The sequence below is a fragment of the Sarcophilus harrisii genome, chromosome 4, assembly GCF_902635505.1.
Source record: "Sarcophilus harrisii chromosome 4, mSarHar1.11, whole genome shotgun sequence".
NCBI lineage: Eukaryota > Metazoa > Chordata > Mammalia > Dasyuromorphia > Dasyuridae > Sarcophilus > Sarcophilus harrisii.
The window spans coordinates 305859423-305885157 of NC_045429.1; the positions used below are offsets into that span (position 1 = coordinate 305859423).

A 25735-nucleotide genomic window follows, 5' to 3' on the forward strand; every position below is an offset into this window, starting at 1 on the left:
TCAGAATTAATATTTGAAAATTATTGATAAAAAGGAAATACCAAAGAACCCATCCCAATTCATTTAATATATTTTTGTTACCTTTTGAAATAGATAGATTAGAGGTTATACAGGTGAAATTATATTGAATATACTTGTATTTCCTACATTCATTTGAAGTGCTGATGGTGAATAACATGTTGTTATGTTGCTCTGTTGACCAAGTGTGTAACTTAACCAGATAGTCCCAGTGCTAACAACATAGAAACATGACTCTCATAAATGTAAGAAACATTCTAAAAATTACAGATTAGTGAGTTTTACTTCCATGCTACAAAAGGTAATAGACTATACCACATTAGCTAGGCTAGCCTGTTGCTGAAAACCAATGTAAAGGAAGTTCATTTTCAACTTTCTCAACATTCTCAACTATCAAGGCTGCTTTTATAACTACTTTATTTAGTATTTTTACTCACCCAGTTCTAAAAGCTTAGTGTGGCTAAATGGCACAGGCATCAGGCCTGAAGTCAGGAAAAACTGAGTTCAAATTTGACCTCAAACACTTAGTAGATGTGTGATAAGTCACTTAACTCTGTTTGCCTCAGTTTCCTCATGTGTAAAATGAACTAGAAAAAGAAATGACAAATTGCTCCATTACCACTGCCAAGAAAACCTCAAATGGTGGGGTCATAAAAGAATCACACATGACTGAATTTCAAGCTTGTGACCTCATTGAGTACAGGCACTTCATATATGCTCCAGTGCCTAGTTCAGTGCTTTGCAAACAATTTAGGTAATTATTTGATTTTGGATGTAAAGAAGTCTGTTCAAAACAAATTTGTGACTTTTCTGTTACAAAATGAATGACCTCTCCCCCAGATTGTCCAAAAAAGCCAAGATATCTGTATTCCACCTCCTCATTTTCTATCTGTGAGCCCCTTTTATTTGCTTCTAGCTTTCTATCTTGCCCCCTATCATGTAACACTTTTGCCAATAACAATTAAAGGAAAAGCATGAGGATGGCATGCTTTTTACTGCTCTTTTTAAAACCTACATGGGATCATTCTTAGAGCTATGCAAAATACTCACCAAAGTGATTGGGCTGCAACCTGGATACCAAGAGGACCACACCAATTCTGGATTAGGTTCTGTTAGAGAAAAAAAAAAGTATGCATGTGGATAAGCAATTTCTGAGATATTGGTTGTCCTTTTTGTGGTAGTGGATTTCCTTCCTTCCTTCCTTCCTCCCTTCTTCCCTCCCTCCCTCCCTTCCTTCCTTTCCTCACATTAAAGTACCTTGAAAAATTTTCTCTGTGTACCTTTAAAACTTTGTCACTTTCTTACTTACCATGAACTTGAATAAAAGTACATCTTGTGTTACCCTGTATTTTCTTCCTCCCATCTGCCCTTTATGTGCCTTCCTGTTCTATAATTTAATCTCCTATAAAATAATGATTAACCTATAAACAGTGTATGATGAGGTTTCATCCATAGCTTCTCAGGCATTTTCTGTTACCATGAGTTTTTCTATTTATTTTCTTTTCTGCTTATATTATTTGTTTGTTTACTTGCTTTAAAAATAAATCTTTGTGCATGGTCTCCCAATTTCCCTTGAAAAACCACATAAAACCAAGATGCTGAACAGAGTCTGTTGGAATGAAACCTCTTTCCAACTCAAGAAAAATTGAAAAAAAAAAAAGTTCAGTCTCACTGGAGTGACAAGGGTATTCAGCCCAGCTCAATAGACTCTGGGAAAGCTGGTGAGAGGGTCTTAATCAACAGAAAATCAGCAATTAAGATCTTCAGTCCTGGCTCAGTACAGGAGCAGATCAGGGGGGCAGTTTCCAGTCGCAGCTCAGAAGACAAACTCTAGGAAACTAGGCTGTTTCCTACACAGAGCAGGCAAAGCTATCTCCTGCAAACACAAGAGGGCACTGTGCGAAAATGCAAAGCTCACAGCTGTACAGGAAGCTTTGGACAGTACTTAACCATCAGAGTAAGGGGGGGGGAGGGGGCGAGGGAGGAGGAAATGCTACAAAAAGAAAAGGAAAGAAACTGAGCAAGAAACAGAAAAGAAGCTTGACCATGGAACAGACTATGGTCACAAAGTAAACCAAAACACAAATTCAGATGAGGATAAATTATCCACAAAGGAAATCTCAAAGAGTGGTATGAATTGTTCTTAAGTCCAAAGAGGCTTCTTGGAAGACTTTCAAACACAAATAAGAAAGGTAGAAGAAAAAAATGAGAAAGGAAATAAGAGGTAGGCATGAAAGAGTCAGCAGTCTGGAAAAGAAAAAAGTTGTCTAAAGAAAACAACTCCTTAAACAGTAGAATTAACCATATGGGAAAAGATAAGCGAAAGCTAACAGAAAAAAATTTACACATTAAAAACCACAACAAGGCAAATGGAAGCTAATGACTTCGTAAGACAGCTATAATCAGTCAAATAAACTAAAAAGATGAAAATATGGAAGAAAATGTGAAATACCTCATTGGAAAAATAGCTGACCTGGAAAATAGATCTAGAGGAGACAATTTAAAAATTATTGGCCTACCTGAAGGGCATGACCAAAAAAAGATCCTGGTTAGTATTCTATAAGAGATTCTATAAGGAAAATTGCCCCAATATTCTAGAAACAGAGAGGGGAAAATACTAATTGAAAGAATCCATCAATCACCTTCAGAAAGAGATCCCACAAGGAAAAGGCCAAGGAACATTGTTGCAAAACTCTAAATCTTCAATCTCAAGGAAAAAATACTGCATGCTGCCAGACAAAAACAATTCATATATCAAAGAGCAACAGCCAGGATTACATAGGCTATGGCAGCTTCTACAATAAAGAATCGGAGGACCTAGAATGACATATTCTAGAAGGCAAAGGACCTAGGATTACAACCAAGAATTAACTACCTAGCAAGATTCGCTATCATCTTTAAGGGAAGGTAATGGATCTTCAGTGAAGTCAGACTTTCAATCATTTCTATTGAAAAAATCAGAACTAAACAGAAAACTTAATCTATAAACACAGAGCTCAAGAGAAGCATAGAGAAGCTCAAGGATATGGGAAGATGTGTGTGTGTGTGTGTGTGTGTGTGTGTGTGTGTGTGTGTGTGTGTGTAATTGAAAGGTTAAATAAACTGTTTGCATCCCTAGATGGGAAAACTATAAGTGTAACTTTTGAGAACTGTATCTGTCACTGGGGCAGAAAGGGCAGCATCACAAATGAAAGTGTGATTGTGAATGGACTCTGATGTGAATATATCAAAGAAAAAAACATTAAGGGGTAGAAAAAGTCTGTATTGGGAAAAGAGGAAAAGAGAGGTGTAATGGGACAATTAGTTTACATAAAGAGGTGCAAAAGACCTATTATAATCCAGGGAAAGAAGGGAGGGGGATAAGTGCTCTGAAATTTGATCTCATCAGTTTTGGCTCTAAGAGGGTATAACTTAATCATTCAGTTGGGTATACAAATGTATCCAACCCTATAAAGAAGTAGGAGGAGAAAGAGGAAAAGGAATGTGTTCCGTATACTTGACAACAGAATTTCTAGTGTTTTTTTTTTTCCTTATTGTTTGCTTCTTTAAATAATTTTCATTTTGGGTACTTTGAACTTAAAATACCAATTCATTTGAAAAAACAAATGTGAATGTTGCAAAAAATTACCCAAGCATGAATTCTATCAATAAAAAGTTATAATTATTTAAAGAAAAAGAAAGAAAGAAAAAGTAAATGTGTATATGAAAATAAATCTCTATTACAAATAGCTTGCTTTTTAAAAAGCATACAATTCAACTAGTTGATTTTAAAGCTGACCAGCTTGTTTGTTTCTCTCTGGATTTCCTTTTATGTTCATCTTTTTGTTACATGTTTCAAGGATCCTCTATTTTTTTTTTTAAACATGTCCATCTCCATTCCTCTGCTGTATGTTTTCACCTCCTCCTCAAAATATATATTTTTTAAATAGATAGAAAGTAAAATCTTTCTTGTGGCAGGCAAGCATAGTCAACCAAAACAAAATTCATTTTGATTATGTTGTTGTTTGTTCTTTGCTTTCTAAGAGGACCAATGACAGCATGATTGATGGCTAGACCTGTACATTTATTGGATTCAAGTGAGGCAAAGTTGCACAGAGTTGTCAACCTCACCATTTCTTCCTGTGTCATCAAAGTGCAGTGGCAGGACAAAAGCTAAGATGCCTGGTGATGATATAAGTGACCTTGGCATCTTTGAATTAAGAGGTCCACAGCACCTAGTTCAGCCACTTTTTTGGACATTGGAACAAATTGTTCTCATCTATCTATTCTGTCAGGGAAAATCTTCACATCCCCCAACTCATCAATGGTTTTGAGGCCTATCTACTTTCAACCTGTGAAGCCCATATACCCAAGTCATTTACCAAGGTGTGGCCGCTGTGCCTGATCGAGCTTATTGGAGCCATAAGTAAAAGTTGGATGGATCAGTTGCACACCAGAGGTGGATGAGCAGCCTTAAAAAGATCTCAGCAAGTCCTCATACCAGAAGTGCTACTCTTTTTATACATTTTGTGCACTCTGAGTAACCATCATCTTCCTTTTCAGGAGTGTGTAGTTTGTTTGCTTGTTTGTTTTTGTTGTCTGAAGTCTTGATTAGTCATTGCAGTGATCGGAGAGTTTAATTACTTTCTACTATTTTTTAATGTTCCCTCTACTCAAATATACTTAAATCTAAACAATCCAAAATTTGAAATTTCCCAAGGAATGCAAAACAAAAATCATAATAAGTAAATTAGAGTTAATTTGTTAAAGTTCAATTAATTTTATTCCTTGGGCCATGGAATTTAATAGGATGATAGTATGAAACATTTAGTTGTCAACAAGTGCCAGTGCCAGGAACTGTGCAAGTAAGTACCAGGGAGAGAAATCAAGAAAAAAAAAATGTATTCTCTGTCCTTAAGGAGGTTGCATTCTAATGGGAGAAAACAGAATTTAAAAGGAATGAAATAGGTGGGAAAAGGGGGAGAGAAAGAAACTGCTTAGGGACCTCAGGATTATGAAGAATGACTGGTCTAGTCAATTCCTCACAATGGGAATTTGGGGCGGTACTCACCATTCAGAGAAGGGGACCCTTAAAAATGAGAAAGAGAAGGGAGCTGAAGCAGGTTAGCAAGTCCATGGAATGAAAGTAGTAGGAGAAAAATGAACAAGATGTAACAAAAATTGAGGCTAAAAACATAAAGTAAAATATGTTCAGTTTTTGCTCAGGGGAGAAAAGAGAAAAAATGAATGATGAAGTACAAGTCCATTTCCTGGTTAATTTTTGATGAAAAATCATGGGGGAGTCATTCCCTTTCACTTTCAATTTCTGCAGGTCCTAAAATCCTTGCATTTCTTCAAGGTAATAGCCTGTACTTTCTATTCCCATTGAGGGTGCCTTGGATTGATTGATCAGTGCAGATGGAAGTTCTGCATATACTTGGATTGTTTTCCTTCTAGGCTTCTTCCTTGGGCATTTGCCATCCTAGTGCCTGTTTCCTGAAAACCAAAACTCTTGCCTGGTTGGCATATTTTTCAGTCCTATGAGTCATCACAGTTGCAAGCAGCTTAGAAAGTCACATTGTTCCAAGCTGTTGAGGGAAGGAGTATGTATAGAATTTCAGATCCTCTGGTCACATCTAGTCACTCCTCCTCTTCCATCCCGCCTCTCTCCTCCCTCCCAAATCTTATTTTGAAAACAAGTAACCATGCTGCTCTCCCTTCCTGGGGAGTACAGTGTGGTTGTATCATAGCAATGTGTAGGAAGTGCTAATCCAGACACCTTCTAACCTCCTTCTTAACTTCTGCTGTTGCCTCAGATGCCAAAACACACAGCACTGGTTTCTTAAACAGCCCAGTTTAATGTCCCCTAAACTTTTACAGTGTATCATTTCCCTTTCTTTTTCTGAAGCTCAGAATTCCATATGCAGACCACAAATTAATTTTAGAATTTATTCTGACATATTCAGTCTCATATGATATTTAGTTTCTCATATGATAAGAAAATCTTTTAATTGTATATGCAGATATTCTGCTATTAGAGGTCTTGCATTGCAGCAAGGTACTTCTGCCATGTTACTACATAGCCAAAGCTAGACTGGACTGTGATGATAATTTGGTTCAGAGATAGTCATAGTTCATCTATAAGTTAAGCACAGATAAGCGTTGAAGCTGGAAGGGACCATCTAGTCTGCTTCTCCCCCACTCCCATAAACACTTTCTATTTTAAGTAATTTAAGGCAATACAACTCAGGAGAACTCAGGTTCTAATTCCAACAGTTCTTTTTCTACTATACTTTGCTGCCTTACTAAAGGAAGGAAACTAAGGCTGTGATAGTTGAAATTACTTATTTGTAACTAGAACTAGAACCCAGATCCCTTGATTCCTCATTTAAATTTCTTTCACTTCTGTTACATTGCCTCACGTGTTTTTCTTGTGTTTTTCTTGCTTTGAATGTTAAGTGTAGGGAAATACTGTAAACAGTAGACTTGCTTAGTGTATTCTTTTTCCTTTTTTTTTTTTTTTTTTTTTAAATTCAGTGTCATCATTCAGATACTCATTTTCTCCTTCTCCTTCTCTCTATTAAGAAGCCAGAGGGAAAAAAATTCCTTGTTACAGATATGTAGAATCAGTGTATAGGTGGTGTAGTGATGAAATAGTCCAGCCATTCTGAAGAATAATTTGGAAGTATGCTAAAAGGGCTATTAAACTGTGCATGCCCTTTGACCCAGTAGTGCTATTACTGGTTCTGTATCTCAAGGAAATCTTGAAGGAAAAGGACCCACGTGTGCAAAAATGTTTGTAGGAGCCCTTTTTTTGTGTGTGGCAAATGATAACCATCAATTGGGAAATGGCTGAATAAGTGGTATATGAAAGAAATAGAATATTATTGTTTTATAAAAAAGATGAACAAGCTAATTTTAGAAAGTACCAGAATGATTTACACTGATGTTAAGCAAAACAAGCAGAAGGAAGAATACATTCTAAAGATCAACAGCAAGATTGGGCATTGATCAACTATGAAAGACCTGGTTCTTTTCAGTGGTTCAGTGATCCAAAGCAATCCCAAAAAAACTTTGGATGGAAAATACCATTCCCATCCAGAGAGAAAAATATGGAGACTGATTGTAAATAAACCATGCTCTGTTTACTTTTTTTCTTTTTCTTCTTTTTTTCCCCAACTCGCCATATTTCCCTTTTGTTCTGATTTTTTTCTCCCAAAATGATTCATAAAATGTTTTTTTTTAAATGAGTGTACATGTATAACCAAAAAAAAAAAAATGAAAAACTTTTAAAAATCCAAAATGAATTCCTTTATTTTTCTCTCCAACCTGCAATTAAAAAAAAAAAAAAAACCCAAAACATTCGAAATCTTGTAGTCTACCCCATTCTATCAGGATATAGGGAGAATTTTTCATTTTGATTCCTCTGGAATTGTCGTTGGTTACTGTGTTGATTAGAGTTCTTAAGTTTTTCAGAGTTTTTGATCTTTTCACTATTGTTATTTTTTACATAAATTTTCTCCAGGTTCTACTCACTCTGCATCAGTTCATACAAGTTTTGGGGTTTTTTCCGTTTTATTATTTCTTAAAATAGTTTTCCAGTCCATTCATATGCTATAAATTATTCATTTGTTCTACAGTTGACAAACATTCCATTAGTTTTCGGTTCTTTGCCTGAAAAAAAAAAAAGAGCTAAAAATTTATTTTTAAAAACCAAATGAAAAAGCTCAAAAAATTTATGTGGAAGAAAATGAGATCATGAATGAATGAAGTAGAAAGAAAATGAATTAGCTGGGAACAAGTATAAAACCTTACTCAAGGAAAAAATTCAATGAAATTTCAAATGATTAAATAGAACCTTAGTATGTTTTTGCTGGTTTTTCTTTGTATTCATTTTCTTCCCACTTTATCACTTGTTGCTATGTTTTTTTAAAAAGCTGGCAAATTATTTCTTTTCTTTTTCCTCTGCCTGTACTCTCAAGCCCCTTTCAAAAAGTAAGAAAACATGAATTTCTTGTTCTTATTCTTTGTAAGTCATTCAGTTCAACTACTGCTTATTCATCACAGTCTGTGTGTATCATTCCAATTGGTTTTCTCTCTGTTGTTCTTCTTGTTGTTTTTTGTTTAGTTATTTCAGGTGTCTAACTCTTTGTGACTCCTTTTTTGTTTGTGTTTACTTGTTTTGTGAAGTAGTTTGCCATTTTATTTGCTGCTTTCATTTTATAGATGAGGAAACTGAAGCAAACAGGTATAAGTGATTTATCTCAGGTCATACAGTTAGTAAATGTCTGAGGCTGTACTTGAACTCAAATCTGCCTGACTCTGGGACCAGCTCTCTATCTATTGCACTACCTAGTTGCCCCAATGATTTTCTTATTTTTGGTTCTTTAATTTTACAAATTGGCCTGAACAAATAAATGTATATGATCTAAGCCAATGTGGCTAAAGACATGGTCTTTTAAATTCACATAAAATGACTGGGTAACATCAAAGTGAAAGAAACACACTCTATTGCCATTTCATGTCAGCACAACTGGGGCTACTTTTGTAAGATTTAATGCTGTGGTCACCCTTTAAAAAAAGATTTGAATCCTCTGACAATAAGTTTGTTTCATATTAATATTTCCATTTGTAGGAGATCAAAAAAATGAAATGACAGTGAAAAGGACCTGGCCTCTGTGTTAGGAGGTCCATAATTCAAGTCCTTCCTCTGGAATATAATGATTAAATGATTCTGGACTAAATATTTAACTGCTCAGTACACCAGAGGTGAAGAAATTGTCAGGTTGCCCAAGTAGAAGGAAGCTATACAGGTTGAATCATAAGTCTAGTGCAAGGGGTTAGGAATGGGAGGGAGGGATGGGAAAATAGAGGGAAACATAATTAAATTTAACTTGATGAGAAGACTAACTAACTAATTTGATAAGAAGAATTTTTTATTAAAGTTTTTATTTACAAAACATATGCATGGGAAATTTTCAAACATTGACCTTTGCAAAACCTTCTGTTCCAAATTTTCCTCTCCTTCCTCCCATCCCCCTCCCCTAAATGGCAGATAGACCAATACATGTTATATATATACATATATGTTAAATCCAATATATGTATACACATTTATTCAGTTATCTTGCACAAGAAAAATTGGATCAGGAAGGGGGGAAAAAAAACCTGAGACAGAAAACAAAATGCAAGCAAACAACAATAGAAAGAGTGAGAATGCTATGTTATGGTCCACACTCAGTTCCCACAGTCCTTTGTCTGAGTGTATATGACTCTTTTCATTACTACTAAACAGTTGAAACTAGTTTGAATCATATCATTGTTGAAGAAAGTCGTGTCCATCAGAATTGATCATCATATAGTCTTGTTGCTGTGTATGATGATCTCCTGGTTATGCTCATCTCACTCAGCATCAGTTCATGTAAGTCTCTCCAGGCCTCTCTGAAATCATCCTGTTGGTTATTTCTTACAGAACAATAATATTCCATAACATTCATATACGCTAATTCATTCAGCCATTCTCTAATTGATGGACATCCACTCAGTTTCCAGTTTCTAGCCACTACAAAAAGGGCTGCCACAAACATTCTTGGAACATGTGGGTCCCTTTCTCTCCTTAAAGATCTCTTTGGGATACAAGCCCAGTAGAAACACTGCTGGATCAAAGGGTATGCATAGTTTGATAACTTTTTGAGCATAGTTCCAAATTGCTCTCCAGAATGGCTGGCTTGTTCACATTTCCACCAACAATGTCCCACTTCTCCCACTTCTCCTCCAACATTTGTCATTATCTTTTCATGTCATCTTAGCCAATCTGAGAGGTGTATAATGGTATCTCAAAGTTGTCTTAATTTGCAATTCTCTGAACAGTAATGATTTGCGGCACCTTTTCATATGACTACAGTTTCAATTTCTTCATATGAAAATTGTCTGTTCATATCCATTGACATTTACCAGTTGGAGAATGGCTTGAATTCTTATAAATTTGAGTCAATTCTTTCTATATTTTAGAAATGAGGCCTTTATCAGAACCTTTGAATGTAAAAATATTTTTCCAGTTTATTGCTTCTCTGATAAGAAGAATTTTTCTTCCCATACAGTTTGTTTCTTCTGATAACATTTTATGACCTTCCAGAAATGCAAAAGAAAATATTGTCAGGCAGTAGCACTCTTTGCCTCAGATGAACTTTGGTGAAATAAACAGCATTGTAATATTACGACTTTTTACAGTAATGACCAATGCAACATTATTTTGGAGGAACATAATTTGACATGAGTTTCTCTCATGTAGTAAACTGCAGCAAAATATTATACTTAGTTCTTTCCTCTATGTGTCAGCTGCTTGCAAAGTTTCACCTTTATAGTTTATAAGATGCTTCCTTCTTGATCCTTTAGTGCCCTCTCTAATTTATATATATACCTTTCTCTTCTTCCAGTCCCTGAAATTAACTTTCTCCTCCTTTGATCAAATTTAAAGGATTTATATTGAGTTTAATTACAATAATTGACTTTGCCTTCTGCCTACACCTAAAATAAATATCTCCCTTATCAGTGGTGAATAACCATTTTGTGTGAAGTCAGGGCATTTATTGAACATAAGAGAACTATTTATTGCCTGTATTTTGAAGCAGTTTTGATTATGTCCTGATTACCTCTTAATTATATTGGCAGCCCATTGTCCAGGGGAAAGTGAATGTCAGTGGGATTAAGGGTGGAAGAAATGAAACTTATTTCATATTCTGGAGTATTCAAAAATGGAGTAGTTTTCTTTTTCATCTTTGTTCATCTTGAATCTTAAAGGTCTTTTCTTCCCCTCTCCAGATCTTTTTAATTTCAACTATATTTTGGTTGCATTTTAAAATTTAACAAAGATGAAGTTTTTGTGCTTCTTTTCTTCCTCTACCATACAAACATTTTTTTTCATAAATCTGAATTACCATAGAATTTTTAAACTCTCAGAAGGCTAGTTGGTAAGGACAAAACATTATTAAAACAAAAAATTAAAATCCAAAGTATAAATCATCACCTCATACAAAGTTAGAGAGAGCATAAGAAAAAAAATTATATTGTCTTTGAAAGTTAACATTAAATCTCATGAAGCAATGTTATATAAATCCAATTTATTTGAATATAAATTGTTATAATTCTTGAGTATATCACATGAAATCCAAAGTCTAAATTGATTCATTTTAAAGTATTAATCCTTTGGGCCTGAGCCAGTTTTGTTTAATGGTCTTTACAGAAATGGACATAACAATATGTTGTAATAGAGTGCTTATATTCTAATAGGCAAAGAAGAGACAGGTGAACTTTCTGAACCCCACTATCTTCACTGTCTTCAAGGGACACAGAGGGAATAAAGAAAGACAAACTCAGGACCTAGGTGTGTCTTTGTTCTGTTTTGTTTATTTTAAGAGAGAAATTTTTTAAAAAGGGGAGGGAAGGGAGAATAAATACTCTGGGAAAGAATTGATAATGGAGGAACTTACTCTTCCATAATTTGGATAGTCTAGAGAAATAGTTTATAGTCATGGGGCTTGGGATTGATAAACTGACCAGTTCATTAACTTCACTAAACCAGGCAAACAGGGGTTAATTATTCAGATTACTCAGGCACTCTTTTACACCCAAAAAGTTTCTATAGAAATATATGAAATTCAACACAGTATTACATTAAGGGATATAGGAGAGTAGAGAGCCTTAAGAGAGGGCATTATGAGTTGGGCAAGGAATAGCATCAGGCAAAATAAAATCCATTTAATGAAAGCTAATAATAAAGGAGACATTAAAAATAGGGAAAGAAAGTTTAAGAACCCAATACTTTGATGAAGTGTGAAAGGGCAAAATGACTTGGTATGTAGATTACTAATGTTAATTCTGTTTCCTATCTTTTCCAAACTTCTTTTTTCTTTATTTTAGTGGGGATGGGAAAAAAAGGAGGGAAAAACACAAAACACAGTTATTATTATCTTGAATATGAATGGGATAAACTCAACCTTAGTTGAGGGTATCAAAGTGGATTCAAAAGTAGTTTAACTTCTTTAGAGTGATTCTTCATCTTGTATTTTTTTTAAATCTGTTAATTATGTTTTGTTAATTTTACATTGAACACTCTTTATTCTGCATTGAGTCCTAATTTTTGACTTAACATTACTGCAGTACTGCCATAACCTCCTCACCTTAAAAAATATATATATATATATATATGGAATAAATGGTTCTGGTTTTGTTTCTCTTACTCCTTCCCTCAGGCCAAGGTCCACTGCCTTTAGGATCATTGTTAGCCAACCTAATTCCTTTCTCTTTCTTGTGATTTAGCAGAGTTAAGTTTGCTTTAGGGGTGGAGGTTGGAGGAATTGGGAAAGATCAGTCAAACAATAAACATTTATGAAATGCGTTCTATTTGCTAGGCACTGTGTTAAGAACTGGAGATTCACCAAGGATACAAAATGAACACTTCTTTCAAGTAGCTCATGGAATAACGGAGGCAAACAATTATACATAGCTATGCAAATCTACACATACATATGTATACATAATCCAAACAATTGTACATTATATACTTATATGTAAAATTGAAAACAATTAACAGAAAGAGGGCAATAGAATTAGTGGAATTAAGAGATCTCTTTCCTACTTAAGGGAGCTAAAAATGTTAGGAAAGGCAAATTGACAGACCTTAGCTGGGCAGCAAATTGGATCTAGAGAATGAGAAAGAGTGAAGAATCAGTGATTACAACTAGATTGCAAGTGAGGATGACTAAGAGGACCATATTCCTTCTATAATAAAAGGGAAATTGGGAAGAGAGAAATTTGAGGGAAAGATAATGAATTCATTTTTGGACATGTTTGATTCAAGATGTCTGCTATACACCAGTTTGAGCTGTCTGAAAGACAATTGGAGATGGGAATCTGGAGATTAGCAGAGACATTATGAGAAAGATCATTAGCATAGAGATGAAAATTGAATTCATGGGAGTTTTGAAGTCAGTAAGTAAAATAGTATAGAGGGAGAAGAGAAGGGGGTTCAGGACAGAGGGGTGGAGGATGTCCACTTTTAGGAGATGTAACCTGTGAATTGTGTGAAAATCTAGCAGAGGATGAGGATGAGGAGTGGGAGAAGAACAAGGAGGGAGGAGGGTCCCAAAAGCCTAGTGAGAGTTAGATATCAAGAAAAAGGTGATCAGCAGAGGCCAAGAGATATGATGGTGGAAAAAGACCATTTGTTTTGGCAATTAATAGATCGTTGATAATTTTGGAGAAATCATTTTCAATTGAATGATATGGTTGGCATCCAGAGTTAAGTAGCAGGGAGGAGCCTGAAATACTCTGTACCAGCAGATTCCTAGCTGGCTTACAGTGGCTGAGTCAAGTAGCAATCAACTATTGCTTATATCTAAACCCAGGTCAGAAACTTGTAGAGCTTGAGTCTTGAGACAGAAATCAGATTTTGTCCTAAAACAAGTGAAGTCCTTTGGGACTTCATCTATTTGGAGTAGGTGAAGTGTAGACCTTTGCGAGGTGCTCCCATTGCCTTCATTTAAGGAAGTACCCTAGGAACTCTTCTGATCATATCCTATCATCATACTGTCCTGGACTTCAGCATTCTAGCAGATGAAGGCAACTCTGAAACTCACACCTTCTCAGATCATTCTCCATCCTAATTGTAGTACTCAGTCGTGCCCCCAGATTAGTTCACTTCTTACCTCCTCCTCCTCCTTTTCAGCTTCTTTTTATGTGTTGTCTCCTCCATTAGATTTTGATCACCTTGAGAACAGGAATTTTTTTTTTTTTTTGTATCTCCAGTGCTTAGCACAGTACCTGGAACATAGTAGACACTTAATAAATGTTGTTTACATCTGACTGAAAGCTTGCAGGTTCTCAATCTGGGCTGTCCCTGAAATTCTGGAATATAACACTCAATCTCCAAAAATATGCAGCAGAAGGATCAACCCAGATCTTTCCCCCAAAAGCACATGGTTTTACCCTCACATTTATGTCCGAAATCAGAAAGTGGACTTTAATATGAGCAAACAAAAAGATAACCCACCATAAACTTAATTATGGTTACAGGGATGCTCAAGACAGAAACCCCCAAAAAAATCATGACTTCAAGACATCTATTCCCAAAGCCTCAAAGATAGAGCTTTAGCACTAACTCAACAGAAATGGGGAAGTGGAGGAAAAGACATAAGAGCTATAGAAGAAAAGAAAAATCATCCTTTTAATTGAAAATAGAATTACCAGTTTGGCAAAGAGGTACAAAACTTTACCCAGGCAACAAACTCCCTGAAAATTAGAATTGACTAAATAGAGGCTAATTACTTCATGAGACTTTAAAAAATTTTAAAGCACAGTCAAAAGACTGGGGAAGGAAATATAATATAAGAAAAACAATTGATCTACCCCATGTCACAAAACAATTAAGAAATTAAGAATCAATGGCCTATTTGAATGCTTTAACCAAAAAATAAAAAACCTAGATGTCAGTTTTCAAAAATATTTAAAGAAAATTGCTCAAATTCTTTAGAACCTAGAACAAAGTAGAAATAGAAAGAATATACTGGTCAATTCTTGAAAGAAATGGAAATTTCCAGGAATATTCTAGCCAAAATAAAAAATTTCCAAGTTAAAGAAAAAACATTGAAAGTATCCAGAGCCACAGTCACAGAAGATTCTCCAGCCCCTACCATAAAGTAGTGGAGTAATTGGAATACATTATTTCAGAAGACAAAGAACCTAGACTTAGAATTAAAAATGTAACCATCAAAAGTGAATATGCTACTCAGGTAAAATGAACCTTCAATGGAATACATAACTTCTAAGCATTACTAAACTGTGTAGAAACTTTACAGTTCAAATACAGGAGCTAACATTTATATTGTGGACCTTTCACATCTGGCCAAAATTAGGGATTCTTTTATCTGTTTTGGGGGACCATATTTTTTCTTTGTAATTCTGCAGCATTCAGTTTAAATTATTTTGTGTTCTGTATTGTTCTTTCTGTTTACATGGTTATAGTCATATGTTATTTTTCTGGATCTGCTTTCTTCACACTGCATCAAATTATTTAAGTCTTCCCATGTCTCTTTGTATTCATCATATTGAATTGTAAATAGGGTAGATTGAGATTAAAGAGGTAGCTATTGTAGACAGGAAAAGATGAGGACCTGAACTAAGGTGATTAAAGTAGGCACAGAAAATATAGAGGTATTATAAATGATATTGCAAATGTAAAAACAAAGGACTTGTGGGTGATCAATGAAAAGGAAAAGTCATTCCTTTAGTACCTACTATGTGCCATACACTATTTTAAGCACCAGATATAAAAAGAAAGGTATAAGATATTTTGCCTCAAGGAGTTTACAATCTAATGGAAAGTTAATGCTTTTCAATTGTCTGGTATCACTATTTTCCAGGATAATTTTTTGCATTATTGGGGCAGTGAGGTGGCACCATAGTGAATAGAATACTGGGGCTGGAGTCAGGAAGATATGAATTCAAATATGGCTTCAGACTCTTTCTAGCTGTGTGAACTTGAGCAAATCACTTAATTGATGTTTATTTTGATCCACTGGAGAAGGAAAAGGCAAGTTTCTTTGCCCAGAAAACCCCATGTACAGTATTGACATGCACTCTGCTATGGTCCACAGAGTCACCAAGAGACAGACTGAACAGCAATAATAACATGAGTGTATTGCTTTTCTTTTATTTTAGTTTAACCAAGTATTAGTAAGCTTTTGTTATTGGAATGGTTTGCTCAGGTCTCTCTATCCACTGAAACACATAGCTGCTTCCTTAGTGTAAGAAGTGTAATGGGAAAACCATAGAGAGGAATAGGGAGGAAAAAAAGATACCAAATTTTTATATAGGATTCTAAAGAAATGATTTGTTTTGAGTTACTTTTTAAAGCTAACTACCAGAGCTTACTCATTCAAATGATTGTTTGCTGCCCTTCAGAGTTATCATCTTTGGAAATTTAGATACTTATTCCAATGATGTAAGCATTATTTTGTATATTTTCAAGACTATTCAATTGATTTGAGAACTAATTTACCACCAGAGCAAAAAAGCAGTCTTGTTTTTTTATCGCATATTTTGAATCTAAAATAATATTGTCTAGCTTGATTATCTTATTTTTTAATCAGCCTTATGTTCAAATAAGTTGTGCCTGTCATATCCACCCCCCAAAAATGACTTAACATAGTTTAAGAGACATCAACCTATGGACATGTTGTAAAAAAAAAAAAAAATCTAGAATTCAAATCTCACATCAAGTATTTACTAGCTTATAATCATGGGCAAGACAAACCTCTTTGATGCGTAGTTTTCTCATCTGGAAAATGAGAATAATAACCCTTGTACCTCCTATGTCACAATATTTTGCCAACTTCGGTGCATCCAATAAATGTGATTAGCTTTATATGTGTGTGTATGTATGTATGTGTGTGTGGGTATTGTTCTTATGCAAACAGTTTCCTCCAGTTTTTTAGATTATTTCAAAAAGATTTTTAGCAGTAGTTACATCTAGAATGCGTCTAGCCTCTCACAATAACAGCCTTTCATAGAACAGCACTACTGATCTAGATATTTTTTAGGTAATGATTATTTTAAAAACCAGTTCTATAACTTATATAATCATACTTCATAGTGAATAATTCAATAAAACAATAATAGTAAATAAACATTTACCTACTATGTTCCATACACTGTTCTAAATGCTAGCTATGAAAGGAAAGGTATTGGACAGTTTTTGTCTCAAAGAATTTACAATCTTGTGGAGAGTTTTTTTACATTACATCTATATAGTGGTATTCAGGACAAGCTTAATAAGCATTTTTATATCCAGAAATTAATTTTTTCACTATCAGTATTTTTTATTTCTAAATTTGCATTTCTAAAGTTATGATGGGGTAGACAGACTAGAAAAGTGAAATGAATAAAATAGGATCATCTATTTAGATGCTCTAAGTTGCTTAAGAAGTAGTATATTCAAACATCACATCCTATCATCCCAAGCCCCATTTTGTAGATGAACAAAACCTAATAAAAGAGGTGTTATATAAGTTGCCAACAGACCATATAACTAGTGATTAAAATGCCAGGAAAGCAGATACATAGAGGAATGTCAGTTTGATAACCTCAGAAGTTCATTTTGGCCTATCAGTTGAAAGTTTCAGTGAAAAGTTTCTTTAAGATACAAGATACAGTTGAGTTGTAGGAACAGATGTTAAGCAGCCAGATACTAAGCATATGTTCTCAACCTGGTTGCAATCTATGATGTGACAGCTGAAAATGTCAAGCCCTGATTCATCCAAATTGTTCCACTTCATTAGTTATTTTCTCTCATAAATTAGACACTTTGTCTTTTACAGGTCATTTATAAATTGCTGCTTTAAAAAAGAACAACTAAATGTCACCTTATTTACCATTACTTTCCAGAGAAACATAAGCAAGGGCATAACTAAAAATTCAGAGAATTTGGTTCACTATATCTCAGGTTATTTTAATAATTAATGTTTTCGGAACTGTAGAAATCATCATGTTTTTATATCTGAGACACAGGATTATTTAGTGAGTTAAATTGAAATTCTGGTCTCAGAGCTGAATTAAGAGATGTGATAATCATTGCAGACTGACTAGCTGGCTGGTACTATATGCTTTATTCAAGGGATCAATGTTCTTAACAGAGTGAAAACTCAGTATTTTTATAAATGTACTCAACATTTTACATAGTATTTGTGTGTTTTAGGATTTGAGGCGATGGAAGAAGTTGAGTCATGACCTGGTGCTGACTATTAATAAAGCTATGATGAGAAACTAAAGAGTTTAGTCAAGTTGACTTAAAGAGAGGCTAGTGTCATTAAAACAAGAATAAGCAGTGCTTCATTTTCTATTTAAGAAGCAAAAGATTAAGTTAAAGTTATGTGAATGATTGGTAGGTGCTGCCTACACTTACCTGTTACTATTTAGTACTCACTCTGTCATACGGTTAAGTTGTCACATTGCCCTTATGCCACCTGGAATTTGATTGCTCTAACTTCAGAGCCCTTAGAGCAATGAAATTCTTATGTAGGAATTATTTTATTTTGTTTTCTCTAGGATGATTCTGTCTGGCTTTCAAGTTTAGAAGTAATTAGATAGGATTCCAGGTTCCTGCAGTAACCATGATATGGTTTTTCTTTAATAATTCATGATATTTCCACATTCACCCCAGATTATCACACAAATTCATCTTGAGCAAACCAGATTCACTTATGTAAATTTCTATCCTGTTTGGTCAATGATCTAGCTAGATTGCTTCCAGTGGCCTAATTCCATTAGAAATTGGTAAGATTTTCCCTTTTGAGATTAGTATGTCTTTCTTTTTACCACAAAAAACAAGCCAAAATCTAGTAAATAGCTACACTAAAACCACTAACACTGGTGAACAGCTCTTCATACATTTCACTGGTTAAAAGGTTCTTTGTCATCATGTTTCTAAATATATTGTAGTAGTTTTACTCCTATACCTTTTCTCAAATCATAAAATAATCAAGGAAAGAGAACATTTATTGTAGACTATATCAGAGCATCTTTCATTTTGTGGTGGATTTTCTTCCATTATCCAAGGAAAATAAATAATCATTTTTATGTTTTCCTCTTTTTATTTTTCTAGGCAAGCTTGGGACCTAGCAGTTGATATTTGTCTCTCCCAATTGCCAACCATTATAGAGGAAGGAACTGCATTTAGGGTAAGTCCTTATAAGTATAAGCACTAAATACTATCCTCATGTCCCATTCCATTCAGTATTTAGCTAGAAATGTGTCTTTGTTCTGATTTCCACGTAAAAGATGTCACTGACATGTGAAGAAATTGTACATTTTTGTGTTGTTCACCTTTTTATCCTAGATCTCAGATGCAATTCTAGATATTTTTGATTTTTGGACATATCTAGTGACTTTCTTAAACTCTTCATTTTAACCTACAATAATTAAAATGTTCTAATTAAGACAAAGGTGGCCAAACAGAATTGGACACAAGTCTTCATGACAAAGGAAAAGAGAAGGCAACATTTGTTATTTAACTTGCCAAAATAATTTTCTTTCTTTCTTTTTTTGTAACTGATAGTATTTTGTGTGTGTTTTTCAATAAGTTTTTATTGATATCTTCTGTTTGTTTACATCATCATAGCTATCTTCACTATTCTTGCCACTAAGAGCCATCCCATATGACAATATTTTTATTTTATTTTATTTTATTTTTTATATATATTTTTTATTATAGCTTTTTATTTACAAGATATATGCATGGGTAATTTTTCAGCATTGACAATTGCAAAATCTTTTGTTCCAACCTTTCCCCCACTCCTTCTACCAGATGGCAGGTTGACCAATACATGTTAAATATGTTAAAGTATAAATTAAATACTATATATATATATATATATATATATATATATATATATATATATACACACACACACACACACTTGTTCAAACAGTTATTTTGCTGTACAAAAAGAATCAGACTTTGAAATATTATACAATTAGCCTATGAAGGAAATCAAAAATGCAGGTGGACAAAAATAGAGGGATTGGGAATTCTATGTAGTGGTTCATAGTCATCTCCCAGAGTTCTTTTGCTGGGTGTAGCTGGTTCAATTCATTACTGCTCTATTGAAACTAATTTGGTTCATCTCATTGTTGAGGAGGGCCACGTCCATCAGAATTGATCATCATATAGTATTGTTGTTGAAGTATAAAATGATCTCCTGGTCCTGCTCATTTCACTTAGCATCAATTCATGTAAGCATATGACAATATTTTTAAAGATAAAAGAAAGAAAAAAAATTAAATAAGCAAAATTGACCAATACATTTTTAAAAATACAAAAATATGTGCTTAATACCTGTAGGCCACCCACTTCCTTTAAGAGTTGTAATGAATATATTTTCTTAAATCCCTTCATTTGAATCATGTTTGATCTTTAAGGGTATAGTTCAGGGAAGATTAGTTCTTCTGGGGTGAAGACTGTCAATTCCTTTTCAGGGTTACCCATTTACCTTTGATATCCAGCTGATCCACCTAACTCTTACCTGTGACAGGCTCTATGAAGCTATAGCATTCTCAGTGGCCACACCCTAGTAAACCATTTTGGCAGACAGGCAAAATCATGTCAAAAGTAACCAAGGGGTCACCAACCCTTTGGTGAGTTAGAAAGTGTCCACCCCAAGCATGTGAAGACATTTTGTTCCAATGTCCATGAAGGCAGCTGTAGCTGTAGAGCACTTAGAGCTTGGTAGTACCAAGGCCATCGCCAGTGGTCTTGACTCTGTCCTACCACTGCTGTGATGACTTGGGAAGAGAGAGGGTGGTCTACAATTTCATAAAACTCTGCCTCACTTAAATCCAATTTACACTTGAATCAAAAGACATCACCCATACTATTTTAACATTTCTACCTATGTCAGAGTCCTGTGGTGATGGGCAAGTGACAAAGTAGCAGGTGCAGGTACACTGAGAGTTGTAGTCATAGCCCTGCACAGACATAGCCCAGGTCTTAGGGTCATCTTCTCAATGGAGGCAGCAATGGGAATTGACAGCTATCTGGATATCTGAGTGGCCTTTTAAGGATCACACTGCTTACCTTTTATTGTGAGGAAGAGGCTAGAAAAGGTGCCCTAAAAATTGTCTGCTTACCCAACCCTGGCTTGATTACCATAGCATTTGGGTAGTCCCACCTGCAGTCTTACTCTTCCCCACCACCACCACCAAAAAAAAGACAAAAACTTGGGCAAAGTTGATTCTGCTCACCATCTGCACATGGAATGTGTTGCACACTTATAAATAACACAAAAATCCAATAAATTGGAAAGATGAACAGCTCTTGCTGCAAGAGAACTTGGTAGGCATTGCATTCAAATAGAGAGTAAAACAAGGTTGGCAAGTGAAATCTAGCTTACTGAAGTTGGACCTGGATATACATTTTTCAGGAGGGACTGCAGTGAAGGTTAGCGCTGTGAAGGTGATGTGGATTTTGCAATCAAAATTAATCCAGTCAACAAGCTTGTATATCTGCCAAAAAGGAGTAAACAGCAGGCTTGTGAAAATGAAATGGTCACTTGCAGGAACACCACCAACCACCCTCATCAGTGCCTTTGTTCTCACTATGTGAATCCTGATGTGGTCAAAGAAAAATTTTATGAAGACCTGGAAACTCTTGTCACCAACATGCTGAAAAAGGATGAACATATAATTCTGGGTGATTTTAATGCTGTAATAGGCTGAGATTATTCAATATGGTGGAGAATCTTTGGAGAAATGGAATTGGAAACAGCAACAGAAGTAGTTTCTTAATACTAAATATTTGTGCATTTCATGACCTCATCACCTGTTTATGTAAATGCAATAAAACTTCATGGATGTAAATGCAATAAAACTTCATTGGGATTTAATAAGCTATATGACTGTAAGGAAAAGAAACAGATATGATGTAAAAATGACAAAGAAAGTGTGTGGTACAGAGTGCTAGACCAATCATAGACTTATCCTCTCCACACTGAATATTCTCATTCAACAAAAGTTGTACCCCTGAGGCAAAAACACTACTAGAAAAATTAATGTTAGCAGATTAGAACAATTTTCTGACAAGAAACAATTTATTTCCAATTTATATTGCTAGGTCATATGGAATATTATGTTAAAATTTGGTTGCCCAGAAATGGCCATTAGTATTGTATATCAGCTTTTCCAATGCCATGCTTGCCCAGGTTCTGGATAATGGATGCTGCTCTTGCACTTTCCCAGTGACCAATAAAATAAAACAAGGCTATGTACTTGCTCTCATGCTTTTCAGCATGATATTTTCAGCCATGTTGTCAAATACTTTGTATGAGGACAAACATGGCATCTAATGATCAGTTCTTCATTTTGGAAAGGCTATCAGCCAAAACTAAAGTGAAGGGGAGTGTTGATGCATGACTTTTTGTTTGCAAATGATTCTGCATTCAGTACAGCCTCTGAAGCAGAGATGCAACAAAGTATGAATTGATTCTCTGTTGTTTGTGCCTAATTTTGATGGAACACCAAGAAAACAAAGGTGGTCCATCAGCTAGCATCACGCAATCAGTTATAGCAAGTGGAGAGGTTTTGAATGCTGTGGATAAGTTCACTTACTGACACATGCATTGCCAGAGCTAGCTCAATGTTAGGGAGGCTCCAAAAAAAAGTGTGGGAGAGGAGAGGTTTTAGACTCTGACTCCCAGACTGAAGCTCTACAGAACCATTGTTCTAACCTCATTTTTGTATCCTGTGAAACCTGGACAGTATACAAGTGCCAGGAAACTGAATTCCTTTGTCTTAGAAATATTCTGAAGATCATCTGCAGGATAAGATACCAGACATGGAGGCCCTTTCACTGCCAAGCACTCCAACTACTGAAGAGGATATAACTCTGTTGGACTGGTCACATTGTTCAAATGTCAAATAAACACTTGCCAAAAAGATTATTTTATGGAGAACTTACACAGGCAAGCACTCACATGGCGATCAGAAGAGCAATCCAAAGATACTCTCCAAGTTTCTCAAGAATTTTGGAAAACTTTGGAATTGATTATGTGACATGGGAGACACTGGCACAGGACTGCCCATCATGGCATGCACTTATTAGAGAAGGTGCTATACTCATGCAAAGCAGAATTAAAATAGCTCAAGAGAAATGTGAGATGTGCAAATTTAGAGAATCCGCTTCAGATATTCACATGGACTTTTTGTGCCCTACCTTGTGGTACAGCATTCTGAATTCATATTGGTCTCATCAGCCATAGTTGGACACAATGTAACTTGACTATCATAATGATGCCATTTCAGTCCTCTTCGAGAACAAAGGACAACAACCAACTAACCAGTCTTTATAAATTTGCTAATTCACGTTTCTTTTAATCTGTGTTGTTGTCATTATTGTACATATTGTTTTCTTAGTTCTGCTTGTAGTGTAATTAGTGTAATTGTGTAATTGTATTGTAATTACATCATAACAGGGTACTGATTATGTGTGAACTTAGGGAACCATTACATCACATACTAAGTACTAAGTATATATGTGAACTAAAGAACCATTATCCCATCAGTTCTACTGAGTTAACACCTTGTTTCAAGTATACTTCTCCAGAAGGGGATGTGGGAAAACAGGGACACTGATACATTGTTGGTGGAATTGTGAACACATCCAGCCATTCTGGAGAACAATTTGGAACTATGCTTAAAACGTTATCAAACTGTGCATATCCTTTGATCCAGCAGTGTCTCTACTGGGCTTATATCCCAAAGAGATCATAAAGAAGGGAAAGGGACCTGTATGTGCCAAAATGTTTGTGGCAGCCCTGTTTGTAGTGGCAAGAAACTGAAAAATGAATGGATGCCCATCAATTGGAGAATGGTTGAGTAAATTGTGGTATATGAATGTTATGGAATATTATTGTTCTGTAAGAAATGACCAGCAGGACAATACAGAGAGGATTGGCAAGACTTACATGAACTGATGCTGAGCGAAATGAGCAGAACCAGGAAATCATTATATACCTCAACAACGATACTGTATGAGGATGTATTCTGATGGAAGTGGATTTCTTCAACAAAGACAAGATCTAACTTACTTTCAATTGATCAAGGATGGACAGAAGCAGCCACCCAAAGAAAGAACACTAGGAAATGAATGTAAACTGCTTGCATTTTTGTTCTTCTTCCCAGGTTATTTATACCTTCTAAATCCAATTCTCCCTGAGCAACAAGAAAACTGTTTGGTTCTGCACACATATATTGTATCCAACATCTACTGTAATCTATTTAACATGTATAGGACTGCTTGCCATCTGGGGGAGAGGGTGGAGGGAGGGAGGGGAAAAATTGGAACAGAAGTGAGTGCAAGGGATAATGTTGTAAAACATTACCCTGGCATAGGTTCTGTCAATAAAAAGTTATTTTATAAAAAAAATAAAATAAAATAAAATGTTAATATGAAAATTAAAAAAAAAAAGTATATACTTCTCCAGAGTTCCACCCCTCTATATCTGCTTACCTCACTTTGCATTGGTTCCTCTAGGTCTTTTCATTCTTATATATAGTCATCAAATATGTCATTTCTTAAAGTAATTTTTCATTACATTCAAATACCACAGTTTATTTGGACATTCCCCAATCCACAGATATCCACTTCATTTCCACTTTCCTATCACAAAAAGTGTCTGTGATGGCTTTCTTTTAATCTATTGATTCCTTGGGATATAATCCCAATATTAATAGTACAAAGTATGTAAATGTATTAATCAGTTTATTTTAATAATTCCAAATTGCTTTCCAAAATGACAATACCATTTTACAGCTCTACCAATAATATATTAGCATGCTTGTTATTCTACCAACTTTCCAACATTTTTTGTTATCTTTGCCAGTTTGCTGGATGTGAAATAAAATTTTAGATTTGTTGTAATTTGAATTTCTCTAGTTATTAGTGAATTGAACATTCTTTCATGTAGTTGTAAATACGTAAATACTTCACAATTCTTCTTTTGAAAGTTATTTTTTCATGCCCTTTGACTGTTTAATCTGTTTTTGAGAATGGCATATGTAATGGCATATGTGTATATATGTATATGTAAGTATGTATATCTTGCATAAAAAATTCTTATCAGGGAAATTTGATTCAAAATTTTTCTTTTCTCATTCAACTACTTCCCTTCTTATGCTAGGTTTGTTAGTTTGGGACAGATGCTTTTCAATTTCATGTAAAGTTACTTGATTAGTAAGTAATATATTATTATATATTACAAAGTGGTTACAAGGATTAAACTTTATATTTTATGATTGCCTCTGTTGTTTAGTTTAGACTGTATCTCTACCCAGAGGATGAATTGATTGTATCTGAATACAAATGGAAACATTCTCTATTTCTCTATCTCTCTTTTAACTTAATTTTTCTTGAAGGTTCTTATTTTCATTAGGGTGTGAGATCTGTTTCCCTTCACAACTTGACTTTGATGGAAATGTTTTGCATAACTTTATATGTGATTATTAATTGTGTCTAGGGATAAGGGAGAGAACCTAGAACTCAAAAATCTTAAAAACAAATGTAAATAAAAAATTGTTTGAATGTAACTGGGAGGTGATATTAAATAAGTAAGTAAATTTAAATAGGGAAGGTGGAGAAAACTTGTCCTTCCTACCTAGGTCAAGACTAGATAGTACATACTTGAACTTTAGTCCCCCAAGTACCTAAAATTAAAAGTTTTTTATTTGCATTTTTTAAAAAGACTATCTCCTGTGCATAGATGTAAAAGGACTCAATTTTTCTCGTTGCTAGAAATTAAGCAATTCATTTAAGCAACTAAGCCAGTATTCCATATCCAACTAAGTTATGTTTTCCTAGAAATTTTGAATTATATTGAATGTGGATCTTTATCAAATGGACATAGAGGGTGGGAAGAAATATATCTGTATGAACGGAGTGGATGAGCAAATTACTTTTCTTAGTATTAATAAAAGCTTGCATTTATATAACACCCTGAGGTTTTTGAAAGATTTTTATTTGTAATGGCTCATTTCATCCAAATAACAACCCTGTACAATGGTGCATTTTAAAAATGAGGAAACTAAGACCCTAAGAGATTCTGCAACCCTGACAGGAAAATAATATATTGATAAAAAAATATTGTACGTACAATGGTGCATTTTAAAAATGAGGAAACTAAGATCCTAAGAG

General features: G+C 34.7%; 1 protein-coding gene across 6 annotated transcripts in view; it reads left to right on the plus strand.

Moving 5' to 3' along the window:
• The window catches only part of RPTOR (regulatory associated protein of MTOR complex 1), a 511183-nt gene that overhangs the window by 287827 nt on the left and 197621 nt on the right, over positions 1-25735 (plus strand). For all 6 annotated transcript variants that reach the window (XM_031965593.1, XM_031965594.1, XM_031965596.1 and 3 more), the window contains one exon: positions 18656-18731. In XM_031965593.1, coding sequence (XP_031821453.1) covers positions 18656-18731 — 76 coding nt within the window. The remainder of the gene's footprint in view (positions 1-18655; positions 18732-25735) is intronic.